The following is a 27,958-nucleotide window of genomic DNA, read 5'->3' on the forward strand; positions in this document are numbered from 1 at the left end:
TTATTCCTCTATTGGTGTTCTAAGCAAAGGTTAATACTATATTTAAAAATAGAACGTAATTAATTAATATTACGATACTAGCTTTTATCCGCAGTTTCGCCCGTGCGAATTTAGCCTTACCAAAAAAAGAATGCAAGTTTTTCACAAATCCTACGGAAACTATAGTTTTTTACTAGGATAAAAGGTTAACTGTCTACCCTGTAAGGGATACATACGTGTATAGATCATCGCCAACCAACCAACCGCCGACTAACATATAAGTTCTGAGTTTATAAGTAAATATAACCCATCTTCTTGAAATATCATGTATATATAATGAAGAGTCTGGAGAAGGACATAAGGTAAATACCTCTCATCCCGCTAAAAACGTCCCCGTGGGATTTGCGCAAAAACCTATATTGTTTTGTGGGTGGCGTTAAATTCGTCGTTTTTATTGATGGCGCTAAATTGGGGCGGGCGAAGCTGCGGGTAAACTAAATAAGGATGGTAATTATGAAATAATTTATATTTTCCAGTTAGTATTCGCATGACATTACCATCGCACATTAAAAATGGCGGGCGGGTGCGCGTGGTCGCGTCGCGTGGCGGCGCGCACGCGCACGATGCGCGGTCTCGTGCGCGACACGCAGCGCGCTTTGCACGACGTCTGCGATATATTGAACTATGGTTTGTGTATTCCTAATTCAAAGTTTTGATTATTGTGAAGTTGACGTTGAAGAAAATGCTGCAATGAATGCAATAGAATAGATTGGTTTTCAGAATTGGATACAAGGTGTCACTTATTGACGTCACATCACTTAAATCTAATTATAACTACTACCGCTTCCAAAGTATGCATGTGTAGAAGAAGAGGCGGAACAAACTACACTGCAGCATTTACACCGGACGTCAATTTACAAATGTAGATCTCTTAAATCTAAATCGTCGACGAATGCACATTGTCTACATTAAAAATATGAATGAATGCAGTTTGTTACCTACTGCTTCTTCTGAACTGACTCTTTGGAAGCGGCACTAAACTTAGCTGTAAGTAATTTTTTCGACGTTGTGGAACCAAAAGATGTGACAATTAATGACATTGGAAATGTCCCATAATAATGAATAAAAAATATATAGTCAGTGTATATATATGTACCGTGTGGCTCTCGGTACTTTAGAATAGGTCTACTCCATTTAAGATAAGATCAAGAGTACCGCTCAACTGTCCAGTTGTCCTCGGGCAACAGCTAGTATTTTATAAAATCTGCCCTTTCAGATCAAGAAATCCTAGGCACAGTGCAAGATATAGGCACCCAGTGCAACCGACCCACAGCTTTGGTAGTCCTGGGGAGCACTCCCGCCGCCCGCGCTCGGCTTTTACACTGTCTTCTTGGCAGGAGGCTGTTGCCTGAACCCACGCCCAGGGGGTGTCGCTGGGTGAGTATCCTACCTTCACCCATGGCTCATATCTATTGAACCTAATCTCTAAACAGGAGGCTGTTGTCTGAACCCACACCCAGGGGGTGTCGATGGGTGAGTATCCTACCTTCACCCATGGCTTGAATCATCATCATCTCTTGAACCTCACCTCTAAAATAACATCTCTTAAACCTCACCTCTAAAATAACAGTATTTATAAAAAGTTAACCCCCAATGTGTCGTGTGGTTCACGGCACTTTTACAAATAGGACCACTCCATCTCTTTCCCATGGATGTCGTAAAAGGCGACTCAGGGATAGGCTAATAAACTTGGGATTATTTTTGTGAGGCGATGGGTTAGCGACCTGTCACTATTTGAATCTCAATTCTATCAAAAAGCCAAATAGCTGAACGAGGCCTTTCAGTCTTTTCAAGACTGTTGACTCTGTCTACCCCGTAAGGGATATAGAAGTGATGATATGTACATATGTATGTATGTAAGCACAAAAAAATATATAATCTTATATGGGTTAGCAAAGAGCTAGTCTCTGCCTACCCCTCCGGGAAAGAGACGTAATTTTATGTATGTATGTACTACTCTGTCAAGAAAGTAGCAGGAAAAGATCAATAATACACAAACTGTTTGTTATTCATCCAAATTTATTTTATCACCTTCAAAATATGCTCCTTTAGAAACGATACACTTACGCCAACGAATAATCCAATCATCAAAACATTTTTTAAACGCTGTTTCCGGAATTGAGGTCAGTTCTCGCCGCGAATTCTCTTTTATGTCTTCTACCGATTGAAAACGGGTGCCACGAAGTGGTAATTTGAGTTTAGGAAAAAGAAAAAAGTCGGCTGGAGCCATATCTGGTGAATATGGTGGTTGCTCGATGGTATTTGTTGAGTGTTTGGTTAAAAATTCGTTCACAATGATGGCCTTGTGCGAAGGTGCATTATCATGGTGCAAAATCCAAGAATTTTCTTTCCACAAATCTGGCCTTTTTCGTCGGATTTGCTCTCTTAAACGCCGCATAACACTCATATAATATTCCTTATTTACCGTTTGACCTTCTGGCAAGAATTCCGAGTGCACAACACCGCGATAGTCAAAGAAAACAGTCAACATGACTTTGACTTTTGAACGACTTTGGCGTGGTTTTTTCGGTTTCGGTTCAGTTGGAAGGCGCCACTCCGAAGCTTGTTGACTAGTTTGCATGTCAAACTCGTAAACCCACGTCTCGTCACCAGTAACAATGCGTTTCATGAATGTTGGGTCGGAATTGACTCGTTCTAGCATGTCCTCAGCGACTCTCATGCGATTGAGTTTTTGAAAAAAATTCAGGTCTTTTGGGACTAGCCGAGCGGCAACATGTTTCATACCCAAATTATTAGTTAAAATGGTACGGATCGACTCGTGAGATACAGAAAGTTCGGTGGCTATCTCTCTCAAAGTTGAATGAGGATTTTCAGTCACTATTTCCTTCACTTTTGCGATGTTAACTTCAGTTGCAGACGTTGATGGCCTACCAGAGCGAGGCAAATCTTCCATCACATCTCGACCGCTTTTGAACGCTTTGTACCACTCATAAGCACGAGTTTTTGATAAAGTCGATTCACCGTAAGCCTTCTGTAACAATTTCAGTGACTCCGAACACGATATTCCATTGGCAATGCAAAATTTAAGACAAACTCTTTGTTCGATGTTTTTATCCATTATGAAATTAGCAATACACACTAGATATGATATAACTAAAAATAGCACTGTATTTAATGTAAACAACAGATGCAACTCAAACTCCGCGCCAAAATGGAAAACAGTTGTGCCAATCTAACAACAACAACAAAAACAAAAATTTGAATTTGGAACCATAAATAAATAATCCATTCCCGATACTTTTCTGACTGAATGTATGTATGGGTTAGGTTCCCCTGCAAAGGTTGTGGAGGTCAGACGGGAGTTGTTTCGTGTTGACAACTTGACTCACCCAATTAAGGGTCATGGTAAAAAACCGCATCCTGGGCTCTTCAGAGATGCGAGGATGTTACCAGGTCTTCTTCCACCTGGCTTGAGTCCTGGTCGCATCCTCACCTCAAACCAGGTAGCTGGAGAAAAAAGAAGATCAATGGGACAGTGACCTAATATAATGTTTTTTTATTATTACAGCTAAAAATTCAGTACGGCAGCAGCACGCAGGTCCACCTGACCCTGGGCAACTCGGAGTTTGAGCTGGTAGAAGAGTTGGAGTGCAATAAGAGACCGTGGGAGACGCTGCCTTTGGAGGTAGGTACACTGCTATTTTTACGGTCATCATCATTCTGCGATCCAAGTAGGTTGCTAGCCCATCGAAAAAGAAGAACCTAAAATTTATTGAAGTGTTTGAATCACAAATCTTTCCCGCGGTTGTCGTAAAAGGCGACTAAGGGAATGGCTAATTAATTTGAGATTCTTCTTGTAGGCCATGGGGCTAGCAACCTGTCACTATTTGAATCTCAATTCCATCATTTAGCAAAGCAGCTGAACTTAGGCTACATTCAGTCTTTTCAAGACTGTCGGCTCTGCCTACCCCGCAAGGGATATAGACGTGTCTTTATGTATATATATGTAAAAAAATTGTTAAATATCCTTCTTTGTTCCAGGATTTACTCCGCCATCAGCACAACGACCTATCAACCGTTCTGGAAATCGAACTGAACAACTCATTCCTTAAGGACGGCCTTAAGATCATTGTACCACCGGACATACACCCAAACCCGGGGGCAACAAGCTATCAGACATTGAAAGAAACCAATACAGACTTGTATACTAAACGTGAAACAATACTAAGACATTACAATGCTATATATTTGTACGCTTTAGACAGAATAGGTAAAAGTGTTTTTAGTGAAAATATAGGTGACGTTATGGTGACGTCGAGAAGTGATGAGGACTTTTGGGCTTCGTTCAATTTGTATAGCGTGTCGCGTGTGAGTGATGTCAGTGAAGTTAGTGAAGTGAATGTGAGTGCTAAAGAGGAAGTGCCAGTGAAAGTAGTGAAGGAGAGTAGCGGTGAGCCTTCGGTTTTTGATGGGGAGGTAAGTTTTTTTTTAATCTATTTTTTTGATAATAAATCTATACTTAATATTATAAAGCTGAAGAGTATGTTTGTGTGTTTGAACGTGCTAATCTCAGAAACTACTGGCTCGATTTGAAAAATTATTTTAGCGTTGTTTAGACCATATATCAAAGAATGCTTTAGGCTATAGAACATAACGCTGCAACTGTTAAGAGCAAAGAAATAATGGAATATCCTTGAGGGCTTCAATGATGCCCAAATTAACTATTCTACGCGGACGAAGTCGCGGGCACAGCTAGTATAAATATAAATGTATATGGAACAAATTACACGGATTGAGTTAGTCTCGAAGTAAGTTCGAAACTTGTGTTATGAGATACTAACTCAACGATATAAAAATCACAGGTATTAACGCGCTCATAACGTACTTTTATTTTATCTCGGACGTTATGAATCGTGTTACAATGATCCGCGGTCACCGAGCGACTGAGAACCAGCCGGCTACTGCTTCGTCAGGCAGAATGTTCTTCTACCGCCAAATTGTTAACACGCCAACTATTGTCACGATACACACTAACAGAGTCTGTATTTAACCGTGTGTTACCAATAAAAAAAAACACTAGGACCACTCCATCTCGTTCCTGTGGATGTCGTAAAAGGCAAATAGGCTTATGAACTTGGGATTCTCCTTTTAGGCGATGGGCTAGCAACCTGTCACTATTTGAATCTCAATTCTAGCATTAAGCCAAACAGCTGAACGTGGCCTATAAGTATTTTCAAGACTGTTGTCTCCGTCCACCCCGCAAGGAATATCCCCGTGATCATATGTATGTATGTAAGTTTAAAATCAGTTGTAACAATCTCCTTTCAGAACTGCCTCGATCTTCATCAGATCAAAGAAATCAACCCTCACGTGCAATTGCTGTTCGTTCTATTCTCGGACAGTGTAGACATGTCCGCCATTAGGGAGCAGGAGGGGGTGAACGAAGCCACAGAGTCGGCAGAAGACATGTACAGAGCTGATGATCTGCCGGAGTCGGATCAGGGTTTATTGGAGCCCGTTATGAGGTATTTATTTACTAATTTATGTACACAGAAATCATCGAGACTGATAAATAAAAGAAACAAAATTACAAAGGTTCTGCTTAATTCAAAAGAAATCTCTTCCAGCAGACCCGAGATAGGAAACATGATGGAAAGGGTGACAGGCGTGTACTCCACTCACACAACTATTAATAGATATACATAAACAAATACATAAATAAAATATAATAAAATATTAGGTATTTTTTTAGATAGTCTCCTTTTTTATTTGTTTATTTATTTAAAACTTTATTGCACAGAAAAATGTACAAAAAGAGGACTTAATGTCGTTTGGTTCGACAATGTTCACGATTTAGATTTAAGGGATCTATATTTGTAAATTGACGTCCGGTGAAAATGTTGCAGTGTACTTTGTTCCGCCGCTTCTTCTACACATGCGCTTTGGAAGCGGTAGTAGTTACAATTAGATTTAAGTGATGTGTAGTCAATAAGTGATACCTTTGTTTCCAATTTTGAAAATAAATCTATTATCTACCTGTCAACCAGCTGACCAAACAGAAGAACTTTAAGTTGGTGGTGCGACAAAGTATATTCTTCTTTCTATATTATATATCCTGGTTGTCGGCCATAAAGTTTTTCAACGAAAGTCACTCAGTCAGTCAGTGCCACTCGATTTTCGTACGTGAAGTGGCGTTGTTCGCTCAATAACCGACTGAACTAGATATCAATCATTCGTTCAATGACAAATTCGTTTTTTCAACTTATTTCCATTAATTTCATTCACAGAAGTGAACAAGAATCTCCCATCGAGAGTAAGAGAAGCGCTGCCAACAGAAGATTGAGAGAAGAACAGATTGGCTTCATGAATGAGCTCCTAGACCAGTGGGAGATGTGTGAGTGTCTGTGTTAAATACATACAAACATACATACAAACGTGGTCTTTCACACTCTTCAAGACCGTAAGCAATGCCAACCCCGTAAGCATTAAAGACGTGATTATGTGTATATAGCGTGTATATGTGGTGCCGTTCTCGGCACCAATATAAAAAAAGAACTCGTAAAAGGCGACTAAGGGATAGGCTTACAAACTTGGGATTTTTTTAGGCGATGGTCTAGCAACCTGTCACTAATTGAATCTCAATTCTATCATTAAGCCAAATAGCTGAACGTGGCCATTCAATCTTTAAAGACTGTTGGCTCTGTCTACCCCGCAAGGGATACAGACGTGACTTATATGTATGTATATGCCCATTCATAATCTTTCCCCTGTTTCCAGGCAGTCCACCTCCGAAACACCATGCGAAGAGCAGATGGCTTATAGCCAACGACACTGATATAATGCGTACGGTCGACCACAAAGTTGTGTCGCAATACGCAGGCGCGGGCGCACACAGCGCCGGGGAGACTTGCGAGCGGGGGGGTACTGTGAGCTCCCGGCCGGCGCTGCTGGGCGCGGTTGTCAAATTTGCGACAGAGTGCGCTCAGAGCGCTTTGTTGGAGTGCAGCACGCAACTAAGCGAGGTAATTAAAATTAAAAAAAAATAAAATTAAAAATATACGGCATTTTACAGTCCATTCAAAAATGGATCTTGGAGTATTGTAATAAATAACACAATCTTTTATTGCAATGTATTAGAACAAATTCAAAGAACGTTCTCACTTTATGAGTCATTTAAAAATGGATTTTGGAGTATAGCAATAAATCACACAATCGTTTATTGCAATTTATAAGAACAAATTCGAAGAACGTTCTCACTTTATGAGTCATTTAAAAATGGGTCTTGGAGTATAGCAATAAATCACACAATCCTTTATTGCAATTTATAAGAACAAATTTAAACAAAGAATGTTCTCACTTTTATTAGTCATTTTGCAGTCTATCAAAAATGGATCTTGGAATATAGCAATAAAGCACACAATTCTTTATTGCAATGTATTTGAACACGTTCAAAGAACGTTCTCACATTTATAATTAATTTAACAGTTCATTCAAAAATGGATCTTGGAGTATAGCAATAAAGCACACGATCACTTATTGTAATATATTATAACAAATTCAAACAAACACAGTTTTCAATTTTATAAGTAATTTTACAGTTCATTCAAAAATGGACCTTGGACTATTGCAATAAAGCACACAATCCCTTATTGTAAGGATATTTATTTATCAATTGCTTTTTTAATTTTGTTTAAGGTCCACGTGAAGCTTCTTCAACAGTTCATATTGGCTTCGTTCGACCTTGCGCGGGAGTTGCAAGTCGTCCCCAAGAAGATACAGTATGTGGCAACACAAGAACAACAATTATATGAAGTAAGTTGGGTCTTAAATATTAATGAGGTGTTTGCTAATTTTTTATCTAAATCATTACATTGTACATACATTAAAGTATTTTTGAAATTTGGCTCATTTTAAAATAAGGTTACGACGCAATCGCGTCATTTGTATGAAGTTATAGAGTTTTTATACCTTTAAGGGAATGTTGTGATGTGAAAGGAGATGTAGTTACAGGAATAGAAAAGGGTATGTTGAGATGATGGATGAAAGCAGGTTGACTAAGCAGATAGACAAGGAGAGAGTGGAGGGAAAGGTCGGGGTTGGAAGACCGAGACGAACGTATCTTGTATCTTATGTATGTATGTATTGTTAGACTCTCAGTTGATGAATTGAAGCTAGCAGCAGAAGATTACGATATGTAACTATCTTCGCTTCGTCATAGAGATGACGTCACAGATTTCATACTGGATTTCATCAATTTCCTAAAAAATCTATAAAAAATTTCCATTATGTCGATTGCGTATTTTTTTTAAATTTTTTTTCTCAATTTAGACTATCAACAACAAATTCAGTGAGGGTGACAAAAAACAAGAACTGGTCGGCATTATGCAAGAGGTTCTCCATGAGATGCAGACGGAAGTCGATAATATGGATTGGAGCGTAGATGGTAAGACATCCAATTACATTATGACATACATATAGTCACTTTATATCCCTTGCGGGGTAGACAGAGCCAATATACTTGAAAAGACTGACCGTTCTGACCGGCTTAATGATAAAAATTGTTTTTGATTTTAGCTCATGGCTAAAAGGAGGATCTCAATTTTATATTGGCTTTTCCCTTAGTCGCTTATTACGACAATCATGGGACAAATGTGCGAGTGGTTATATTCTAAAGTGTCAGTTTTCATATGTTTTTACAATTACCTCTGGCTGTCTCTCAATCGATAATAATGATTGACGTGAACATAATTATTCCACACACCATTGTTTCAGATCTGCCCTGCCACCGAGACACACGCTTCCTCACCTCCAACTCCATGTTCTACTCCACGCGCTCCTCCCCTCCCCCCTCGTCCTCCCCGCCACCACCTCCCCTCTCCTCCTCGTCTCCGGGGCGACCGGAACCAACTTCGGACGGTGAGGAGGCGTTGTCGTATGACAGTTACAATTTCGATGATTACGACATCATCAATGAGAGGGAGGAGAGTTTGAGCGTCAGTTATGTAAAGGTTTGTGAATGAAAAGTGCCTTTTTGAATACCAGCCATTAGAATAAATAAGGTACAAGTTACACAGAACGTGGTTCCTGGCACCAATAAAAAAAGAATATCACCACTCTATCTCGTTCCCGTGGATGTCGCAAAAGGTGACTGAGAGATTGGCTCTGTCTACCCCGCAAGGTATATAGACGTGAACATATGTGAGGCGACAGTCTTGAAAATACTGAAAGGTACTTTTGAGCTGTATAGCTTTGTGATGGAATTGAGATTCAAATAGTGACAGGTTGCTAGCCCATCGCCTGCAAGAAAAATCACATGTTTATAAGCCAATCCCTAAGACATCCGTGGGAAAGAGACAGATTAATATTCTCTTTTCTATTAATAAATAAATAAACATAAATATATACGGGACAAATTACACAGATTAAGTTAGCCTTGAAGTAAGTTCGAGACTTGTGTTACGAGATACTAACTCAGCGATACTATAGTATCGCTGAGTTTCATAATAAATACTTATATAGATAAACATCCAAGACCCAGGCCAATCAGAAAAAGTTCTTTTCTCATCATGCCCTAGCCAGGATTCGAACCCGGGACCTCCGATATCACAGACACTCAAGACTTCTATTATTGCCGGGAACCACACGACACTATTTATTTATTCATATAATTTATTTATTCACAGTCGAACTCGGACGACGCGTCAGTAGTGATATCCCAAGCGAACAACATCCGGGTGGAGAACGAAGAGACGTTCGGCTTGTCCAACGCCGTTTGCTGGACGAACGCCACGGTGTGCACTAACGCCGGCAATGTGTCCGTCAAGGAGGCCTCGCTTGATGTACAACAGACGGGTATGGTTACTCATTTCGTTTCTCATTTTGTTTCTCATCGTTTCTCATTTAGTTACTCGTTTCGTTTCTCATTTCGTTACTCATTTCATTCCTCATTCTCTTACCTACTTTCTACCTCAATTACCGTCTCATTTCTTGATCCTTTTATCATTCCATTTCCTCACTTTCTTTTCTCATTTACTTCCTTATTTCTTTTTGATTTTCCTTACTTCTTTCTTAGTTTGCTTATTCATTACATTCTTCAGTTATACTCTTAACTTCTTGATATTTTATCATTCAATTCCTTATTTACATTTAAAAAATTATGCAAATTAAGTGGTTGTTATTTAATTCCTAACTATCGTCATTACATTTCTCACACTATTTTTTAATTACTCGCTGCCTCGCTTGATGTCCAACATACAGGTAAGATTTTTCTCTTACTTTCTCATGTTTCTCGCTATGTTTCTCACTATGTTTCTTATTTTCTTTATTTTCGTAACACACTTTCTCATTTAATAATCTAGCTTACCTTATTACATTCCTCACCTCCTTACGTTCTTGCTCAATTCCTCTCACATTTACTCTTTCATTTGTCATTTTCAATTCTTCAGTGTCACTCATTCTTCATTTTCGCATCTTTCACCACAGTCTGCACTAACGCCGGCAATGTGTCAGTCAAGGTGGCGTCCCTTGATGTGCAGCAGACAGGTGAGCTGCTATTTCATTTCTCTAGTTCATTTCTCACTTCATTTCTCACTAACTGAATATTTGTTTTATCTCTATATTTCTCATTTACTCTTTAGAAGATAGTTTTAATTATTATTAGATTTATAATTTAAGTAAGACAGGTATTGCAAGCGCACGTTCCGTTTCGACGGGAATATCAGGAAATCTCTGCTTACTGTGTTGCTGGATCTTGTGACTATAACTGAACCCACGCTATTTTAAATTGTTAAACTAGTCCAATAAAGATTGTCGTCGTTGTGCTACGTATTTTAAAAGTTTCATCACCCTTACCTGGGACGTTTTATCTATTTTTTTTTTTTATTATTATTGTATGAAGGATCTTTACAAAACATTAAGTAGGTATTAACTTAGCATAGCGAAACCACTGAGAAATGTCACATTGTGCAGCAAGAAGAGATTTCTCTAGGTAAGACACCTGCCAAATTTCAGATATTTAGACTCCGCTGTTTAGACAGTGTGTTGGCTAGTCAGTCAATCACTTAGTATCAGAAGAGTGTTATATGTTTATAGATTTAATTAAGCTATTTTTGTCAACTGGAGTTGGTAACATTCAGATTATCTTGTATGTATTGATATTATATTCAGGTTTGCGAATTTATACATACATAGGTACATAAAATCACGCCTCTTTCCCGGAGGGGTAGGCAGAGACTATAGAATTTATAGGCGAATTTATTATAGGTTTTAATTTCTTTGTTACAGTTCTCTCCAAACTCAGCCGCAAGATCAGTCTAAAACTAGTCAATTTCTTAGACTGTCTACGCGAAACATATTTTGGGACTTTGCAAAGGTATTTTAAATCTATATTTGCGTTTTTATGCCTCAAATTACGTTACTGATTCCAACATATATACTGGAAACATTATCCAAAAAAAAAAAAAAAAAAACAGACAGACAGACACGTGTATCTTATAACACCCCTTTTTTGCATCGGGGGTTGAAAAGAAAGTTTACACATCCCATTATGGAGTGAGACCGAAATATAGTTAAAATTGGGGGTATTATAAATACTAATATACGTAAATGTCCCCAAAACGATTGGCACAGTTTTTGTGTTAGTCAATAGGTAGTAATAAAGCTAAAAGATTCGTATGTTTGTAACAAATAAACTCAAAAACTTCTCGACTGATTTTTGACACAATTTTAGGATAGATATTCGGGAGAAACATTGGCTATTTTTCCGGAATTTCCCATGCGACAAAAGCCGCGCGCAAAAGCTAGTTTTACCATAAACTAATCTTGAAATCTGCATAATCAAATAATTCTTCTAAAATTGATAATGGTCACTTTCCTCCCAGAAGCCAGTTTACTATAAACTAATCTGCATAATCAAATAATTCTTCTTCTGAAATTGATAATGGTCACTTTCCTCCCAAAAGCCAGTTTACTATAAACTAATCTGTATAATCAAATAATTCTTCTGAAATTGAAAATGGTCACTTTCCTCCCAAAAACCAGTTTACTATAAACTAATCTGCACAATCAAATAATTCTTCTTCTGAAATTGATAATGGTCACTTTCCTCCCAAAAGCCAGTTTACTATAAACTAATCTGTATAATCAAATAATTCTTCTGAAATTGAAAATGGTCACTTTCCTCCCAAAAGCCAGTTTACTATAAACTAATCTGCACAATCAAATAATTCTTCTTCTGAAATTGATAATGGTCACTTTCCTCCCAAAAGCCAGTTTACTATAAACTAATCTGCACAATCAAATAATTCTTCTTCTGAAATTGAAAATGGTCACTCTCCTCCCAAAAGCCAGTTTTCTATAAACTAATCTGTATAATCAAATAATTCTTCTGAAATTGATAATGGTCACTTTCCTCCCAAAAGCCAGTTTACTATAAACTAATCTGCACAATCAAATAATTCTTCTGAAATTGATAATGGTCACTTTCCTCCCAAAAGCCAGTTTACTATAAACTAATCTGCACAATCAAATAATTCTTCTTCTGAAATTGATAATGGTCACTTTCCTCCCAAAAGCCAGTTTACTATAAACTAATCTGCACAATCAAATAATTCTTCTGAAATTGATAATGGTCACTTTCCTCCCAAAAGCCAGTTTACTATAAACTAATCTGCACAATCAAAAAATTCTTCTTCTGAAATTGATAATGGTCACTTTCCTCCCAAAAGCCAGTTTACTATAAACTAATCTGCACAATCGAATAATTCTTCTTCTGAAATTGAAAATGGTCACTTTCATTTCCAGGTGTCTGGAATCTCTGGAGATGTCGTGCAGACAGGAACTGGGGGGGCGACCGGCGAGCGAGGCCATGAGGCAGCTGCTGTCTGTGGCGAGGCAGGTCCAACTCCAGCCGACCGGCTCGTTCTCATTGCTCAGGTCGTTATTGGACTCGCTACGGAGATTTTTGCATAGGTAACTTGAAATTGTTTAAAGGATAGGTTTGTAAACTAATAAGTTTACAGTTTAATAAAATACAAATTAAATGCGTTATAGATTATCTCACGAAATGACAAGTTTTCTATCACTAACACATGCGTACAACGCCGCCATCATGATGCTTCACATTTTTTAAGCCGCACTCCGTCCGCCTTTTTTGCTACGTCTATTGTAATGATACGTGGTCTTTCAGCCTTTTAAGAGTGCTGGCTCTGTCTACTCTGCAAGGGACGTAATTATATGAATGAATGGTAATGATATGTATTATCCTAAGGCGGCGACTAAGGGATAGACTTATTAACTTGGGATTCTTTTTTTTAGGCGATGGGCTAGCAACCTGTCACTATTTGTATCTCAATTCTATCATTAAGCCAAACAGCTGAGCGTGGCCTATCAGTCTTGTCAAGCCTGATGTCTCTGTCTACCCCGCAAGGGATATAGACGTGCCCATATGTATGTATGTATCAGTATTTTTAAGGATTGTTGACTCTACCCCGCATGGGATATATAAGTGACTATATGTATGTATGTATGTATGTATATGTACATAATGTATGTATGTATGAAGAGAGTTATGAATGTGGATGAAGCGAAGAAATATGTAGAGATCGTGGCAAGTGGAAAGAGGTAGTCTCTGCCTACTCCTCCGCAAAAGAGGCGTGATTTTATGTATGTATGTATGAAGAGAGTTATGTATGTGGATGTAGCGAAGGAAGTATGCAGAGATCGTGGTAAGTGGAAAGAGGTAGTCTCTGCCTACCCCTCCGGGAAAGAGGCGTGATTTTATGTATGTATGTATGTACGTACATGTATGTATGTACATGTATGTATGTACATGTATGTATGTGTGTATGTATGTCCGCCAGACTGCGTCTGTACGGGTCGGAGTCAGACATGGCGTGCTGCGCGCTCAGCCCCGCGTGGCGGCGCCGAGTGGCGCTGCATGCTTTACACTCCCTGACTCCGCACCGCCTCGCCAGGATCATATCCGCTCAGGTGACTTACTGAAACATACTGTTATTAATTTTATTTTTTTTTAAACTTCATGCACGTAAAATGTACAACAGGTGGACTTAATGCCACAAGGCATTCTCTGCCAGTCGAACCTTTGGACCGAACTGAGATGGAAGTACGGGTAGTGCGATAACTGTAAAATAGAAAATTATATAAATATAAATAATAGTAGGTTATTTAATACACTTGCATATAATATATTACATTACAAACATAAGTATGACTATATATATATATATATATATATATATATATATATATATATATATATATATATATGGAGTATATATATATATATATATATATATATATATATATATATATATATACTCCATATGAAATAAACATACATATACTACATACATTGGATGATTGAGTAAAGTACTTTATGTTTTTTTTTTTTTTTCTAAGTTTTCCCCTGAGTGTTACTCCACACCCAGGGGGAGTTTATTGCAGTATCTCTTTGTGTGGTAGCAAAGACATTATAAGACATAATTGTAAACTTTGTGTGTGATAAACTATATCTTAACTTATCACTTAACCTAGTCTGCTTCATTTCTTATACAATGGATAAGTTATAAGTATTTTTTTTTAGTATCGCTACAATTTAATGTTTTCCTCTATTACTCATTACCTCTATGTTTGCAACTGGCCACTAATAATAAAAAAAAAAGAGTTTTTCAGACAGAACTTAAATAAAAAAGTGACGATCGAGAGACAAGTTGAAGAGCAAATTGTTATAAGTTCCGTTTGTATTTAATGTAAAATTTAATTCTTTTAACGAAGATATACAGTTTTAAATTGGTTCAGAAAGAGTGGTTTTGTTTTCATTTGTTTTAAAGTACATGTTGTCGCGTAACATAAAATTTTGAATGTCATGAACACATACATACATACACACATAAACGTTGAGTTCTGAAACTGCGGGCTCTGGCTACCCCGTAACGGGTTTAATGTATGTATGCATACCGCGCACATTTAGAGAGCAGCCATACTTTATTTTTTATTATGTTTGAATTCAAATTTATATTTATTATAGTTAACTGCCGCTTCCGAAGCGTCAGTGCAGAAGAAGCGATAACAAACTGTACTGCAGCATTTTCTTCAACATCGTCAACTTCACAACTATCCAAATGTAAAATGGAAATGTGAACGAGATAATATATTGTTCAGATTGATTGATTTATATGAGATTATAATAATAAATGTATCATTATTTTAATCTCAATTCCATAATTAATCCAAACAGCTGAATGTGGCCTATCAGTATTTTCAAAACTATTGGCCCTGTCTACCCCGCAAGGGATATAGATGTGATTATATGTATGTATGTAAGTATCAATATTTTTATGCATTCTTCTCGGTTAAGAATACTCTCGACCTTTTATTAGAACTTTCTTGTTATTTTTAATGATAAAAAAATAACATAATTAATTGAAAAGATAAATTGAGTTTCAAAACAGGAAAGAACACGGTTAAAATGCTTTTTCTTTTAACAGATATTGGAGAAACTCACTTTGGCCCACGAGAAATACCAATCCGCTCTTGTTACACTAGAAGCGGCTTTAGAAGGAAGACTGCATCATACCGAAGCCATCAAATTAGCTATTAGGAAAAAGTATGTATTTATTTTATATGTTTTATTAACATTATATGTGTGCCGTGTGGTTCCCGGCACCATTTGCATAAATAATAGGACCACTCCCATCTCTTTCTCACGGATGTCGTAAGGCGACTAAGGGAGAACCTTATAAACTTGGGATTTTTCTATTAGGCCAAAGGCATGCAACCTGTCACTATTTGAATCTCAATTCTATCACTAAGCCAAACAGCTGAACGTGGTCTATCAGTATTTTAAGACTGTTGGCTCTGTCTACCCCGCAAGGGTATATAGACGTGATTATATGTGGAAGTTCTGAGAAAATTCAGGTTGACACGCTTACGAAAACAAGGTAAAGAACTTCCACGATTGAAAAAAATGTGACAATCTCCAGAGGGATAAAAATTACCATGAACTTCGGAATTGGGAAGACCTAGACGAACGTATCTTGATCAAATAAAGGCTGTCCTGGTAAAGGGTCAGGTCAAGAGTACCCGAAACCGCCGAGCTTGCATGAAGAGAGTTATTAATGTGGATGAAGCGAAGGAAGCGTGCAGAGATCGTGGCAAGTGGAAAGAGGTAGTCTCTGTCTACCCCTCCTGGTAAGAGGCGTGATTTTATGTATGTATCTACGTAACCTTCGCCTCGCTTTTCAGATACGCACCGTCGTTCGCTCGTCTGTGCCTCGAGAGCACCTCAATGTGTGACCTCCTCATGTACGGGACCCCGGAGTTGGGCAGAGAGATAGGTGAAAATTAAAGACTTAGGCATACATTAAATCTAGATATGCTACAGCTTTGGAATTAGTGAATCTATTTTGATTTTGTTTCAAAATTGAATTAGTAGGGATTCCTAGCTATACAGGGTGACTTTTAATTCAACTGCATAAATTTAACTGTTAAGTGTACTCATCTAAAGGATATTTAAAAACGTTGAAAGATCGGAATCAGAAAATATCGGTTCATATTTCAGAAAGTACGAAAAAAATAAAAGTATCAAAATCCACGATCCTAAATACATCATATCACCCCGGGCGGCGGAAAAGCGACGCGTAAGATTTAGAGGTCAACGACACAATTCATTAAGAGCTGAGCGATCACGACAGCTCTGTACTTTACTTGATCTTGATAATAGAAAAATAATTTATTTTTCAGACATTTATTTACATATTTAGTTTTAATTTCTTTTTGTAGTATTGGTCTTTAATAAAGCGTGTGACGTAGTTTTGAGGGTTTTTTAAATGTGAAAATGATGATGTTTAATTGAAATAAAAATAATAGTTTAAAAAAACTAAAAAACTACGCTTTTATTGCTAATCAAACTAAAAAATAGAAAATAAAAATTAATGACAAAGGAATTCAGTAGTAGCAAGTCAAACAATCAGTTATAGTCAGTTGTAGTAGTAATTACCTCGGATTAAAATTATAACAAAATTAAGTTTATAAACAAAACAATTTAAATCAGAGTAAAAAGCGTGGGGTGCCTGATGTAGTAAATATTAAAATCATTCTATTAGCATATATTTATGACAAGAGAGTTATGAAAATGAAGTAAAATGAACCCCACGCTTTTTACTCTGATTTAAATTGTTTTGTTTATAAATTTAATTTTGTTATAATTTTAATCCGAGGTAATTACTACTACAACTGACTATAACTGATTGTTTGACTTGCTACTACTGAATTCCTTTGTCATTAATTTTTATTTTCTATTTTTTAGTTTGATTAGCAATAAAAGCGTAGTTTTTTAGTTTTTTTTAAACTATTATTTATTTTCTATTTTTTAGTTCGATTTGCAATAAAACGGGTAGTTTTTTAGTTTTTTTATACAATTATTTTTTGGAAGTTAACACTTCTGGTATAACTATCTTACTAGAAAAGACTTTCGCAACCATGCGCCCATCACCGGAGGTTTTCACAACTAACTTTCTTAAAGTTATATGTGGCCTGATTGGATTAAATCTCATAATATTCTCATCATCATGATTCTTTTTAAGGCGATGGGCTTGCAACCTGTCACTATTTGAATCTCAGTTCTATCTTAAAGCCAAATAGCTGAACGTGGCCTATCAGTCTTTACAAGACTGTTGGCTCTGTCTACCCCGCAAGGGATATAGACGTGATTATATGTATGTATGATGATTGTTAAACCCAGTTGAAAAGAATTTTATAGTGATAAATCATCACTGTTAATAATATTTTTGACTATCCAGCAAACATAATAATTTTCGATTGTGGCCTTGCCAGGAATCAAACCACAAGATTAAGAGGCAGATTGATACAGGAACAAAAATATTTCAAACATACCTCCACTGCCTTTACAACCAGGAACGCAACAAAGTTTATCTGAAGACATCGTGGCACTTTTGTTGTAAAATCTGTCTTTCACAAAAACAAACACAAACTTGGGACTCCTATCTCAAATAATAAGGTACTTTTTACAGGAGTCCTATCTCAAAATATCTGCACAACACAGTAAACACAGTCAGAGTCCAATCACAGATGATAAAATCACACGAATATCCGGAAGAACAAAGCTCGACTCAACGGAAGATTCCAAACTCCAAATAACGACAAGTTATCAGCACAAAACAAAGTGCAAATAGGTAAATACACAGGCACCGGTAAAAAACAACAGAAAGAAAGTTTACAGGTGTTCGAATCGAATTCAATCAAAACTTACTGCAAAACTTATTTGACATAAAAAACTGTCACTCATTTTCCAAACGAGTATTACAGTGTTGCTATTATAAATAGGCAAAAGATACCTAATGTTAATTCAAGAATTGCATTAATATGTTAAATACGTATTAAATATCGCAAAGTTCTGTAGGTAGTAACTTTATTCTTGTATTTTTGTAAATTTAGTTGTTCAATTTTCATTTATTACTTTTGTTTTATTACTTATATATTTTTTATTGTTTTAAAATATTCTACTAATTCTACTATGGTTTCTAATGGTAATTCTAAATGGAGCAATGCGATGAAATAAAGAAGCCTCAGGTTAATAGTAACATTATATGGAAATATATTACATCTCTTTTTGACTCATTATACGTCAGAACTTCTTGGTTTCTTGTATGGAGATTACTGGCACTGGTGCTATCTCTGTCTCTCTTACTCTCATACGAAGGATCTAAAAATGAATTTATTAATCCTGACAGTTTTAATAAGGATAATGAGAAACTCTTATCAAAATATTGCATTGTCATCGGTCCTTGATACGTGTGCAAAGTTCCAAGTTGATCAGACGTTTAGAAATCAGTGAAAATTAAGCTCAAAGATTCCGTTACATACATACATACATACATACATACATACAACCCAAGCTAATAAAAGCGTAGTAAAAATAGGCTCAAACGGCTCAGAAGCATGGGTATAGTCTTTGTTTAAAAGGATGCAGTTGTTTTAAATGTCACCCTGTATTATCAGATCGGTCCATGATGGCCGCCGCCGTGGAATCACATCTTAAGGACATCCTCAAATGGGAAACGAAACTGCTTGATAAGATAATGAAAAGAGTACTATATCTTCCTTTATCTTGTCAAAATTGCGCGAGACTTTCTTCTGTAGTAAAAGAGTGGGCATTAAGCGATGATCTTCGAATTTTAGCTGCTAACGTGGCTTTAATAGCACTAGATTCAGCGTTGATAGCGCTGAGTTGGCTACACTGCCTCTTTCTTAGTTTGCGTTGGTTTTCATACATTGTTTTTTTTTTACAAATACAAATACAAATATTTTATTTGCTATAAATGCGGTACAATTATAGGTATTACAAAGCATATACATTTCGCGCATTTAACCAGTCATAGCATGCAAAAATACAGAAAATTAAAATTGAAATGAAAATTAAAATTATGTCATATTAATGGTTTTTTGTTTTTATTAAGGCCGCGGTCAATACGGCGTGGTTTACTCTGTGCGCGGCTCGTGGGCGGGCCACAGTCCGGCCGCCGTCAAGTCCGTGTTGCCGGCGGACGAGAGGCATTACCACGAGCTGGCCATGGAGTTCTTCTATACCAGGTGAGAGGGTTTTTTTTTGGGTCAGGGTCATTTTCGGGTCAAGGTCACTAAAAGTAACTTTTGAGGTCAAAGTCAATAAAGGTCACCTTTGAGGTCAAGGTCACTAAAGGTCACTTTTGAGGTCAAGATCATCACAGGTCACTTTTGAGGTCAAGGTCAACAGGGGTCACTTTTGCGGTCAAGATCATCAAAGGTCACTTTTGCGGTTAAGATCATCACAGGTCACTTTTGAGGTCAAGGTCACTAAAGGTCACTTTTGAGGCCAATCTCACTAAAGGTCACTTTTGGGGTCTAGATCACTAGCGGTCACATTTGGGGTGTAGGTCACTAGGGGACACTTTCGGGGTCGAGATCACTTGGGGACACTTTGGGGTCAAGACCACTTGAGGACACAAGCCACTTGAGTCGCTCAGTGACTACGGATCATTGTAATTGTAACACGATTGGAAACGTCCGAGATAAAGGTACGTTACGTGGGCGTTTAATACTTGTATTACACGTATTTATAAATTTTATATTCCGTTGCGGTCTCCCCTACGCCTTTCTCCCCCGTCCGGGGCCCCTATATCACCCCCCGGGCCTTTGTTTTTGGACTACTGCAGCCCTCGCCAAGTTAAGCAGCGCGCTATCCTCTGACGGCTACTTGCTGGACTGCCTATAGCTAAACCTTCAAAAAGCTAAAAAACGCACTTCTATAGGGCTCTCGGGCTGTCAAAAGGGGCGCAGGGGAGACTGCGGCGGCTCGACGTCACACAATATATATTACATATACTAGCTGTGCCCGCGACTTCGTCCGCGTGGAAAAGTTATTATGGGCATCATTGAAGCCCTCAACTATGAATAATTTTCCCCGTTTTTTTCCACATTTTCCATTATTTCTTCGCTCTTAATAGTTGCAGCGTGATGTGATATAGCTTAAAGCCTTCCTTGATAAATGGTCTATTCAACGCAAAAACAATTTTTCAATTCGGACCAGTAGTTCCTGAGATTAGCGCGTTCAATCAAACAAATTCTTCAGCTACATAATATTAGTATAGTATTATGTAGCTGAAGAGTTTGTTTGTTGGCTGCCGGCACCAATACAAAAAAAGAATAGGACCATTCCATCTCTTTCCCAAGGATGTGGTAAAAGGCGACTAAGGGATAGGCTTACAAACTTGGGATTCTTTTTTAGGCGATGGGCTAGCAACCTGTCACTAGTTGAATCTCAATTCTATCGTTAAGCCAAACAGCTGAACGTGGCCATTCAGTCTCCTCAAGGGATATAGACGTGACCATATGTATGTATGTATGTACATATAGGAGTATCCCGTGGCACCCGCGCATCGTGCGGCTGCTGGGCTCGGTGGTGCAGCGGGGCGCGGGGGCGGGGGCGGGCGCGGGCCCCGGCGTGCTGCTGGTGTCGGAGCGGCGCGCGCGCGACCTGCACGCGGCCGTGCGCGCGCGCCTCGGCGCCGCCGCCAGCCTGCGGGTCGCCGCCGACATCGTCGAGGGTGGGTGTCATTTATCCTACACTTGTTATAATGACCAGTATTTATATACATCTGTCTATATACATTAAAAAATCGATTACATCGTCGAGGGTGGGTGTCATGTTCCTCTGCTTGTTATAACGACCAGTATTTATATATATACATTAAAATCGATTTAGTTGAGTTACATGTCTGGGAATATTTTTTTTCTATATATTTTCAACCTTTTTTACTCAAAATATTTTTTACAAGATGGTTGCTAGGCAATGATAATAGTATTTTTATCCTGATGTTATTTAAAAGCAATTGACAACTGAGTTGGTACTCCAAGCTTAAATCAGTATAAAAAATTAATTAAAAAAAAATTACACGAAGCCACTCTCATTTGACCTCCGCAACCTTTGCAGGGGAACCTGACTCATATTGGATCATGATTACACATTTAGTAATTCCTGAATGTGCAGGTTTCCTCACAATGTTTTCTCTCGCCGTAAAACCATCGGTTAGCCCTCAAACTAATGTACATAACTAGGTCTAGGTTAGATTTGAACCTGTGCCTCACTAGTTCCTTAATCGTTAAACCACCGACGCTATAATAATATAAGAAACTTATTATCTCTTGGTCAGGTTTATTCCGAAGATTATGCTGTCTAATCAGAACCGCTATTTCTTTCTTAAAGTCAACGCAGTTGAGTTGCTATTACGGCCACCATGGGCTTAATATCGTTGCAATGAATGTATTTAGTTCATCTAAAACACTGTTATTATCTATTGGTCAGGCATATACCAAAGATTATGCTGTCTGATCGGAACCGCTTCTTCTTTCTAAATGTCAACGCAGTTGAGTTGCTATTATGACCACCATGGCCTTAATATCGTTACATTAAATGTATTTAATCATTAAGAGTTTGGACAAATATATACGGTTTTTTGTTTTATGTAAGTAGTATGATGCCGTGTTTTTTTTTGAGACAAGCTTTTGCGCGGGGCTTCGCTCCCGTGTGTGTGAATTCACGATCTTATATTACTTCTGAAGGTCTAATTTATCTCTGTGCTAATCAGGACTGAGTTTGATTTTGTTTATTGCAAACAAAATTATTAATCTTCTCTCTATTAAACCCGGTAACTTAGCGTGTAAAAAAAACGTTTTACCCAATATTTCTAAGATATATTAGATTCTATCAAGCCGCGTGAAACAAACCTTAAGATCATTTGTTCTCCCCCAAAGGTATCCGTTACCTCCACTCCCTCGGCTTGGTCCATCGCGACATCAAGATGAAGAATGTCCTTCTCGACAGCAATGACCGCGCCGCCCTTTCTGACCTCGGTTTCTGCGCAGCCGAAGCCCTAATATCGGGGTCAGTGGTGGGCACGCCAGTCCACATGGCACCCGAATTGCTTAATGGAGAATATGACGCGTCTGTCGATGTCTACGCCTTTGGGATATTGTTCTGGTGAGTTCTGTTTATGGAATGAATAATCGTGTGGTTTTCAGCACTTTAGAATGGAACCACTACATATCTTTCTCATGGACGTCGTAAAAGGCGACTAATGGATTAGCTAACACATTGTTTTGGTCAATAACAAAACGCCCCATACTAAATGACACTAGTAGTAGTCCTTATTATTAAAATATTCGCGTTTATATTCCAGGTACTTATGCGCTGGAAACGTTAAACTGCCGACCGCCTTCGAAATGTTCCAGAATAAAGAGCAATTGTGGAGCAAAGTTAAACGAGGTGGGTAACTGCTATTTAGCTTTATAATTGATTTATTTGTCATCATAACTTCTCTTTGGTTTATCCCGACTCAACCTGGAGCCAAAGTACTTCCAGAATGAATAACTTTCAATTCATAGATGTTTTGTAAATTTATAAAAAATGTAGTGCCGTGTGGTGTCCATCACTTTAAAATAGAACCACCCCTTATCATTCCCATGGATGTCGTAAAGGGCGACTAAGGGATAGTAGATTTATAAACTTGGGATGCCTTTTGTGGGCGATGTACTAGCAACCTGTCAAAATTTGAACCTCCATTGCATCACAAAGCCATACAACTGCGCAAGGAATAAGTGTGTAACTATATGTATAGAGTTAAAACCTGTTAATTTTCTTTGTACGCAGGTCTTCGTCCCGAACGTCTACCGCACTTCACAGACGAGTGTTGGGAAATTATGGAGTCTTGTTGGGCCTCAGAGCCCTCCCAGCGGGCGTTGTTAGGCGACGTCCAGCCAAAACTGGAGAGAATGCTCGAGAAGGCCTTATTAGAAGACCAGGGCCCGACCGAAACGCATAGGGAGTATAAGGAGTATGATAGCGATGATAGTTTGGATATGACTGGCATTGATAGGGACCTAGTGTGATATATAATTAAAGAATATCGAATTTACTTTCGTTAAAATATATACTTTCGTTCGTATCGTAAATGTGAAAGTATTTGTTCGTCATGTAATGGTCTTGAAGCCACCACAACGGGCCTTATTATGCCTCATTAAGTCAAAATTCGAAGATATCAAGGAAAGACTGAAAAGTATATGAAGTTTAAGGAGTATGATAGCGACGTGAAATGCATTGATAGGGACTTTGGTTTGATACATGATTCCATATCAAATACTTCCGGAAAGTATTGCATTGTATGTGCAAGTGTTTTATCGTCGTGGTTAAGTCATGACGCTGTCACAACGGGCCTTATTAGGCGGCGAGCTACCGAAACTCGAAAATGAAGATCAAAGAAAGACTGAAACGTTTAGCTAGTGTGAGGAGTATGATAGAGTTAGTTGGATTGATGGAGTCCTGGTTTGATTTTAATACAATATAAAATACTTTCGTATTGTGAATTAATTTTGTGTTTCTTGCTTGTGAAATAATTTGTTTTGGTTAATGATTTGTCGGGTCTTGTATCTATTACAGTGGGCCTTAAAATACTCGGGGCCTTATTACAATACAAGTCAAGGCTTAACATTAAAGGGTGTGTAATGACTATAATAGCAAAGTTTGTATTCGTTCGCCGTGTCTTATTTAGCGCCTTGGTTTATGCCATACAATAATAATGAATTATATTTTCCAATAAAGTAATAGGTGCCAAATAATGCAAAATTTCATTTTCAGCCCCGTTAACTAGGAATTTAATTAAGTTACCCTCTGCTGTGTCAAACGGAACTTAATCCATAAGCATAACGTATTCATGTTTTATTGCAAAAAGAAATTGCAACAGCTGTGGATAAGACATTGAGGAACCACACGGCCAATTTGTACCATAATGATAGTAATGCCACTAAAAAAATTGTATTATATACGAGTAATTTAAGAAGCTAAATTTGAAAGCTACTACTTTCAGTCGATTCTATGTCGTCGTAACCTGTAAGGTTCTTAATTCTTAAATGCTAAAGATCAAATTGATTATGAAGTCATAGACTTATGTTTAACATAGTACCCTTTTAAAAGGATTTCTTTTTTAGAGGACAAGTTTTATGGTGCAATAAAGTTTATACAAACTAAGCCTGCTTGTGATTGGCCAAAAGTTACGTAAATGTGATTTTGATTGGTGTAAAAATTGTGATCTCAATGAAATTGGCCTAAATATCAAAGAATTGTAAATAGTTTTAAGAAAATTTCTAAAAAATTTTTGTTGCAAAAATAGTGACAAGTCACAAAATTAAATAAACTTTTGTATGATATCAAATTGTTTGGATTGCATTTGTAATGTTATTATGTAATCAGGTTTTTGAATGGCACAGTGAGTTAGGTAGGCGGGTTACCGTTAAAAATTAAAATATTGCAGCGTACACAATATAATTATATGGATTTGATATTTTAAAAATATAAAGGTAATCATAACACTTCATATTAGTTTATTCGTGGACAATAAAAGAAGTCAATAGTTTTTTACCATTTGCAAATTGAAACTACAATATGAGTATACACTATACAAACAAATACATACTGAGATTTTAAGATCTGATCCCCAATCGTGAGCTGAGGAAAATATATTTTAAGAAACTTTCAAAACATCATATTCAGTTCTGCCCTCGAGATATTTAGACAAGCTCTTCATCTTGAAGACTTCGAAGCAAAAGAAAATGCGTAAAAAATCCTCCTTTTTTAAAGTCCGTTAAAATTCAACAACTTTTTTTATTAATTTTTTAGAAGCGAGTGTAGTTTCCACTTATAATGCACTTCCCCTTTTGAAGATTGAAGTTTAATGAGATATTTCTTATTATTACCAAAGGCACAACAGATATAGTATCACTATTAATAATTCTGTCAATGTTCATTTAAATAAATCAAATCTTAATAATCAATTTTGTAGGTTTATATTTGTGATACTGTGGTTTACGCTTTCGGGTTAGTTTTTAATTTAAATTTACATATATTTACCTCTTTCAGGGGTAGACAAGGCTCTCGTATTTCCAACCCGATTATGACACGAAGTGATATGAAAAAAGTTATTTTAAGATAATAATATTTCTTCTTAAGTTTAAGAGCTAACTCTTGTCGGTGGAGTTAAGGGAAGCTTCCTCCATTCGTCTCTTTTCTCTGTTTTTTTTTTATTTTTTGGTTTTTGTAACGTTTACTTTTTGCTTTGTTTGATCAAAATATTTTATTCTTGGTCTTCCTCTTCCTATCTTTCCGTTAATTTATGAAACTAAAGTAAAGGAAAGTGATATTTATCGATCATAAAATGTTAAGTTTTTCATGATATTTATAAGAATTAAGGGCAGAATGTCACCCAATGAATTTGTATATAAAGCTTTTTTTTTCCTATGGCCTTATTAGCTATATGCCTATGTCATGATTGTGTCATATTAAAGATTTGTAATATGTGTAGCAGTTTTAAGTCCAATTTTATATTTTTCATATTGACGGGATGCATATATGTAGGTATACGGGCCTATAAATTATTAATTTATTATGAAAGATTTAAAAAAGTCATTAACTTACTTTACATTACAAATACTACACAAAATAGGCATAAGGTGTAGCAGATTTTAATGAAGCAGTATTGTTTGTTTTGGAGCTTGCTTTATTTGCAATATTGAAACTATTTTATTGCCCTTTCTTAATTTTTTTATATGTTTAAATTAAGCTATCTGCTAAATTAAATAAGAAGCATTTTCGCTCGCACCCATGAAGCACCTTTTAGATTCCGTATACGGAATTCTAACATTGTTTTAAAAATGAAATATAAAGTACTTTTAAATATTATTATCGCATTTTTATTTTTTCTTTTGTGTAATAAAGCCCACTTTGCAAAAGAAAGCATAATAATGTTGTAAATTTTGCGGTCTTTGAGTGATGGAGTGAAGAACCCAGTTAACTATAGCCAAAAATAAAACGATTTTAACGACAGTTATTGCAATTGTCAGCAGCGATAATATCGATATTGAATGTAAATAGTATCGACGGTAACCGCGCTATCGATACTATCAACAGTTTATCGATACCATTGCCTTTGTTCAACTATCGATAGTGGACTATCGATCGGCAACTACATGATTTCCGAATGTCGACTATCGAAAGTCATACATCGATAGTTCAACAACACTATACCAACACCACTTACAAATACCGTAACAGGTATTAATGAGATCAGGGTGTTAGAGCAAGCACAATTAGGTCACAGCCCTCATAATTCTAAGCCAGTTAGTGCTAACAGCTGTGTAGTGTTGCATTAGGATGTGAGCCATACCAATGTTACCAGTTCTTTAGGGTTGCCACACTATGTGAAGAAATCATTTAAGTATATTAAATATACCTATGCTTCTTATAAGTAGAATTGTGGGCGAGTAATACAGAACGTGTCGTGTGGCTCCCGGCACTAAAGAATAGGACTATTCCATACCTTTCCCATGGGTGTACTAAAATGCGACTAAGGGATGGGCTTATAAATTTGTGATACATATTTTGTTTTGAAGGCTAGCAAACTGTCTCTGTTTTTATTTCAATTTTATGACTAAGCCACGCAGCTAAACGTAGCCAGTCTTTTCAAGACTGTTTTTTAGCTCTGTCTGCACGCAACGTTTATAGACGTGGTAATGTGTGTGTAGTATAGAATTTTAAGTCACCAAAGACATATTGTTGGTAAGAAAGAAACAATGCACAGTTTGAAATGCGGGGCTGACACATCCTCCCGTGTAACCGAACGTTAGGCAGACTTGTGGCGACATCACTAACGTCACACTCCATCAACCAATCATAACGCAAGAATTTGACGCCCTCAGCCAATAGTGGTAGCGGAGAGTCTAAATCTCGCTATCATAATTTTTAGGGTTCCTAACAGGTAAAAGTAGGTCCTATTTCTTGTTCTAGCTAAGCCTCTGCTATCTGTTCCAGTTCATTAAATTTCAGCATACATCTCAGCCATAAGCTGTCAACTTTTATTTTCTCCATAATAGCGCCAAATATCCAGTAAGAGCGAACCACGCATGCGCGCCACGGCGATATCGAGACTAATCCAATTATAATCGACTCTGACATCGCCGTCCAATCATAGGCCACGACGCACGCGCCACCACTACAAGTTCCCACCGCGTACGCCCGCCATGTTTTTGACTCTCTTCCTTCTTCTCTTGCAAGTCACCGCGTGCGCATCTTTCCTAACACTGTCTGTAAAATACCCTAGTCAGGGCTAATTAATTTAAAGAACTCAAACTCTTGTTCTCATCTAAATAGTTTTATATATTAATTCTGTGTAGTATACCAATAAACCTTTTTATCAACATAGTGACTCTTTTTATAATCTACTAGCTGACCCGGCAAACGCTGTTTTGCCAATTATTTTTATATATTATTACGGAACCCTATTTTTTTCCAAAATAAAATATAGTCTATGTTACTCGTGGATAATGTAGCTTTCAA

General features: G+C 37.3%; 1 protein-coding gene across 1 annotated transcript in view; it reads left to right on the forward strand.

Annotated features, from left to right (window-relative positions):
* LOC106136517 (dual serine/threonine and tyrosine protein kinase) overlaps window positions 1–26,294 on the forward strand; it is a 31,855-nt gene extending 5,561 nt beyond the window's left edge. The window contains exons 2-22 of the mRNA XM_060951600.1: window positions 516–666; window positions 1,256–1,416; window positions 3,569–3,685; window positions 4,042–4,476; window positions 5,329–5,525; window positions 6,288–6,394; window positions 6,778–7,022; window positions 7,696–7,812; window positions 8,329–8,443; window positions 8,773–9,008; window positions 9,684–9,852; window positions 11,284–11,371; window positions 12,802–12,969; window positions 13,860–13,989; window positions 15,507–15,625; window positions 16,264–16,355; window positions 19,497–19,629; window positions 20,932–21,122; window positions 22,330–22,555; window positions 22,755–22,840; window positions 23,225–26,294. Of these exons, the coding sequence (XP_060807583.1) occupies window positions 552–666; window positions 1,256–1,416; window positions 3,569–3,685; window positions 4,042–4,476; window positions 5,329–5,525; window positions 6,288–6,394; window positions 6,778–7,022; window positions 7,696–7,812; window positions 8,329–8,443; window positions 8,773–9,008; window positions 9,684–9,852; window positions 11,284–11,371; window positions 12,802–12,969; window positions 13,860–13,989; window positions 15,507–15,625; window positions 16,264–16,355; window positions 19,497–19,629; window positions 20,932–21,122; window positions 22,330–22,555; window positions 22,755–22,840; window positions 23,225–23,463 (3,486 nt within the window). The 5' untranslated portion in view covers window positions 516–551 and the 3' untranslated portion in view covers window positions 23,464–26,294. The remainder of the gene's footprint in view (window positions 1–515; window positions 667–1,255; window positions 1,417–3,568; window positions 3,686–4,041; window positions 4,477–5,328; window positions 5,526–6,287; window positions 6,395–6,777; window positions 7,023–7,695; window positions 7,813–8,328; window positions 8,444–8,772; window positions 9,009–9,683; window positions 9,853–11,283; window positions 11,372–12,801; window positions 12,970–13,859; window positions 13,990–15,506; window positions 15,626–16,263; window positions 16,356–19,496; window positions 19,630–20,931; window positions 21,123–22,329; window positions 22,556–22,754; window positions 22,841–23,224) is intronic.
* The last annotated feature ends 1,664 nt before the right edge of the window (window positions 26,295–27,958 follow it).

This window comes from Amyelois transitella, chromosome 25 (assembly GCF_032362555.1).
Source record: "Amyelois transitella isolate CPQ chromosome 25, ilAmyTran1.1, whole genome shotgun sequence".
Classification (NCBI taxonomy): Eukaryota; Metazoa; Arthropoda; class Insecta; order Lepidoptera; family Pyralidae; genus Amyelois; species Amyelois transitella.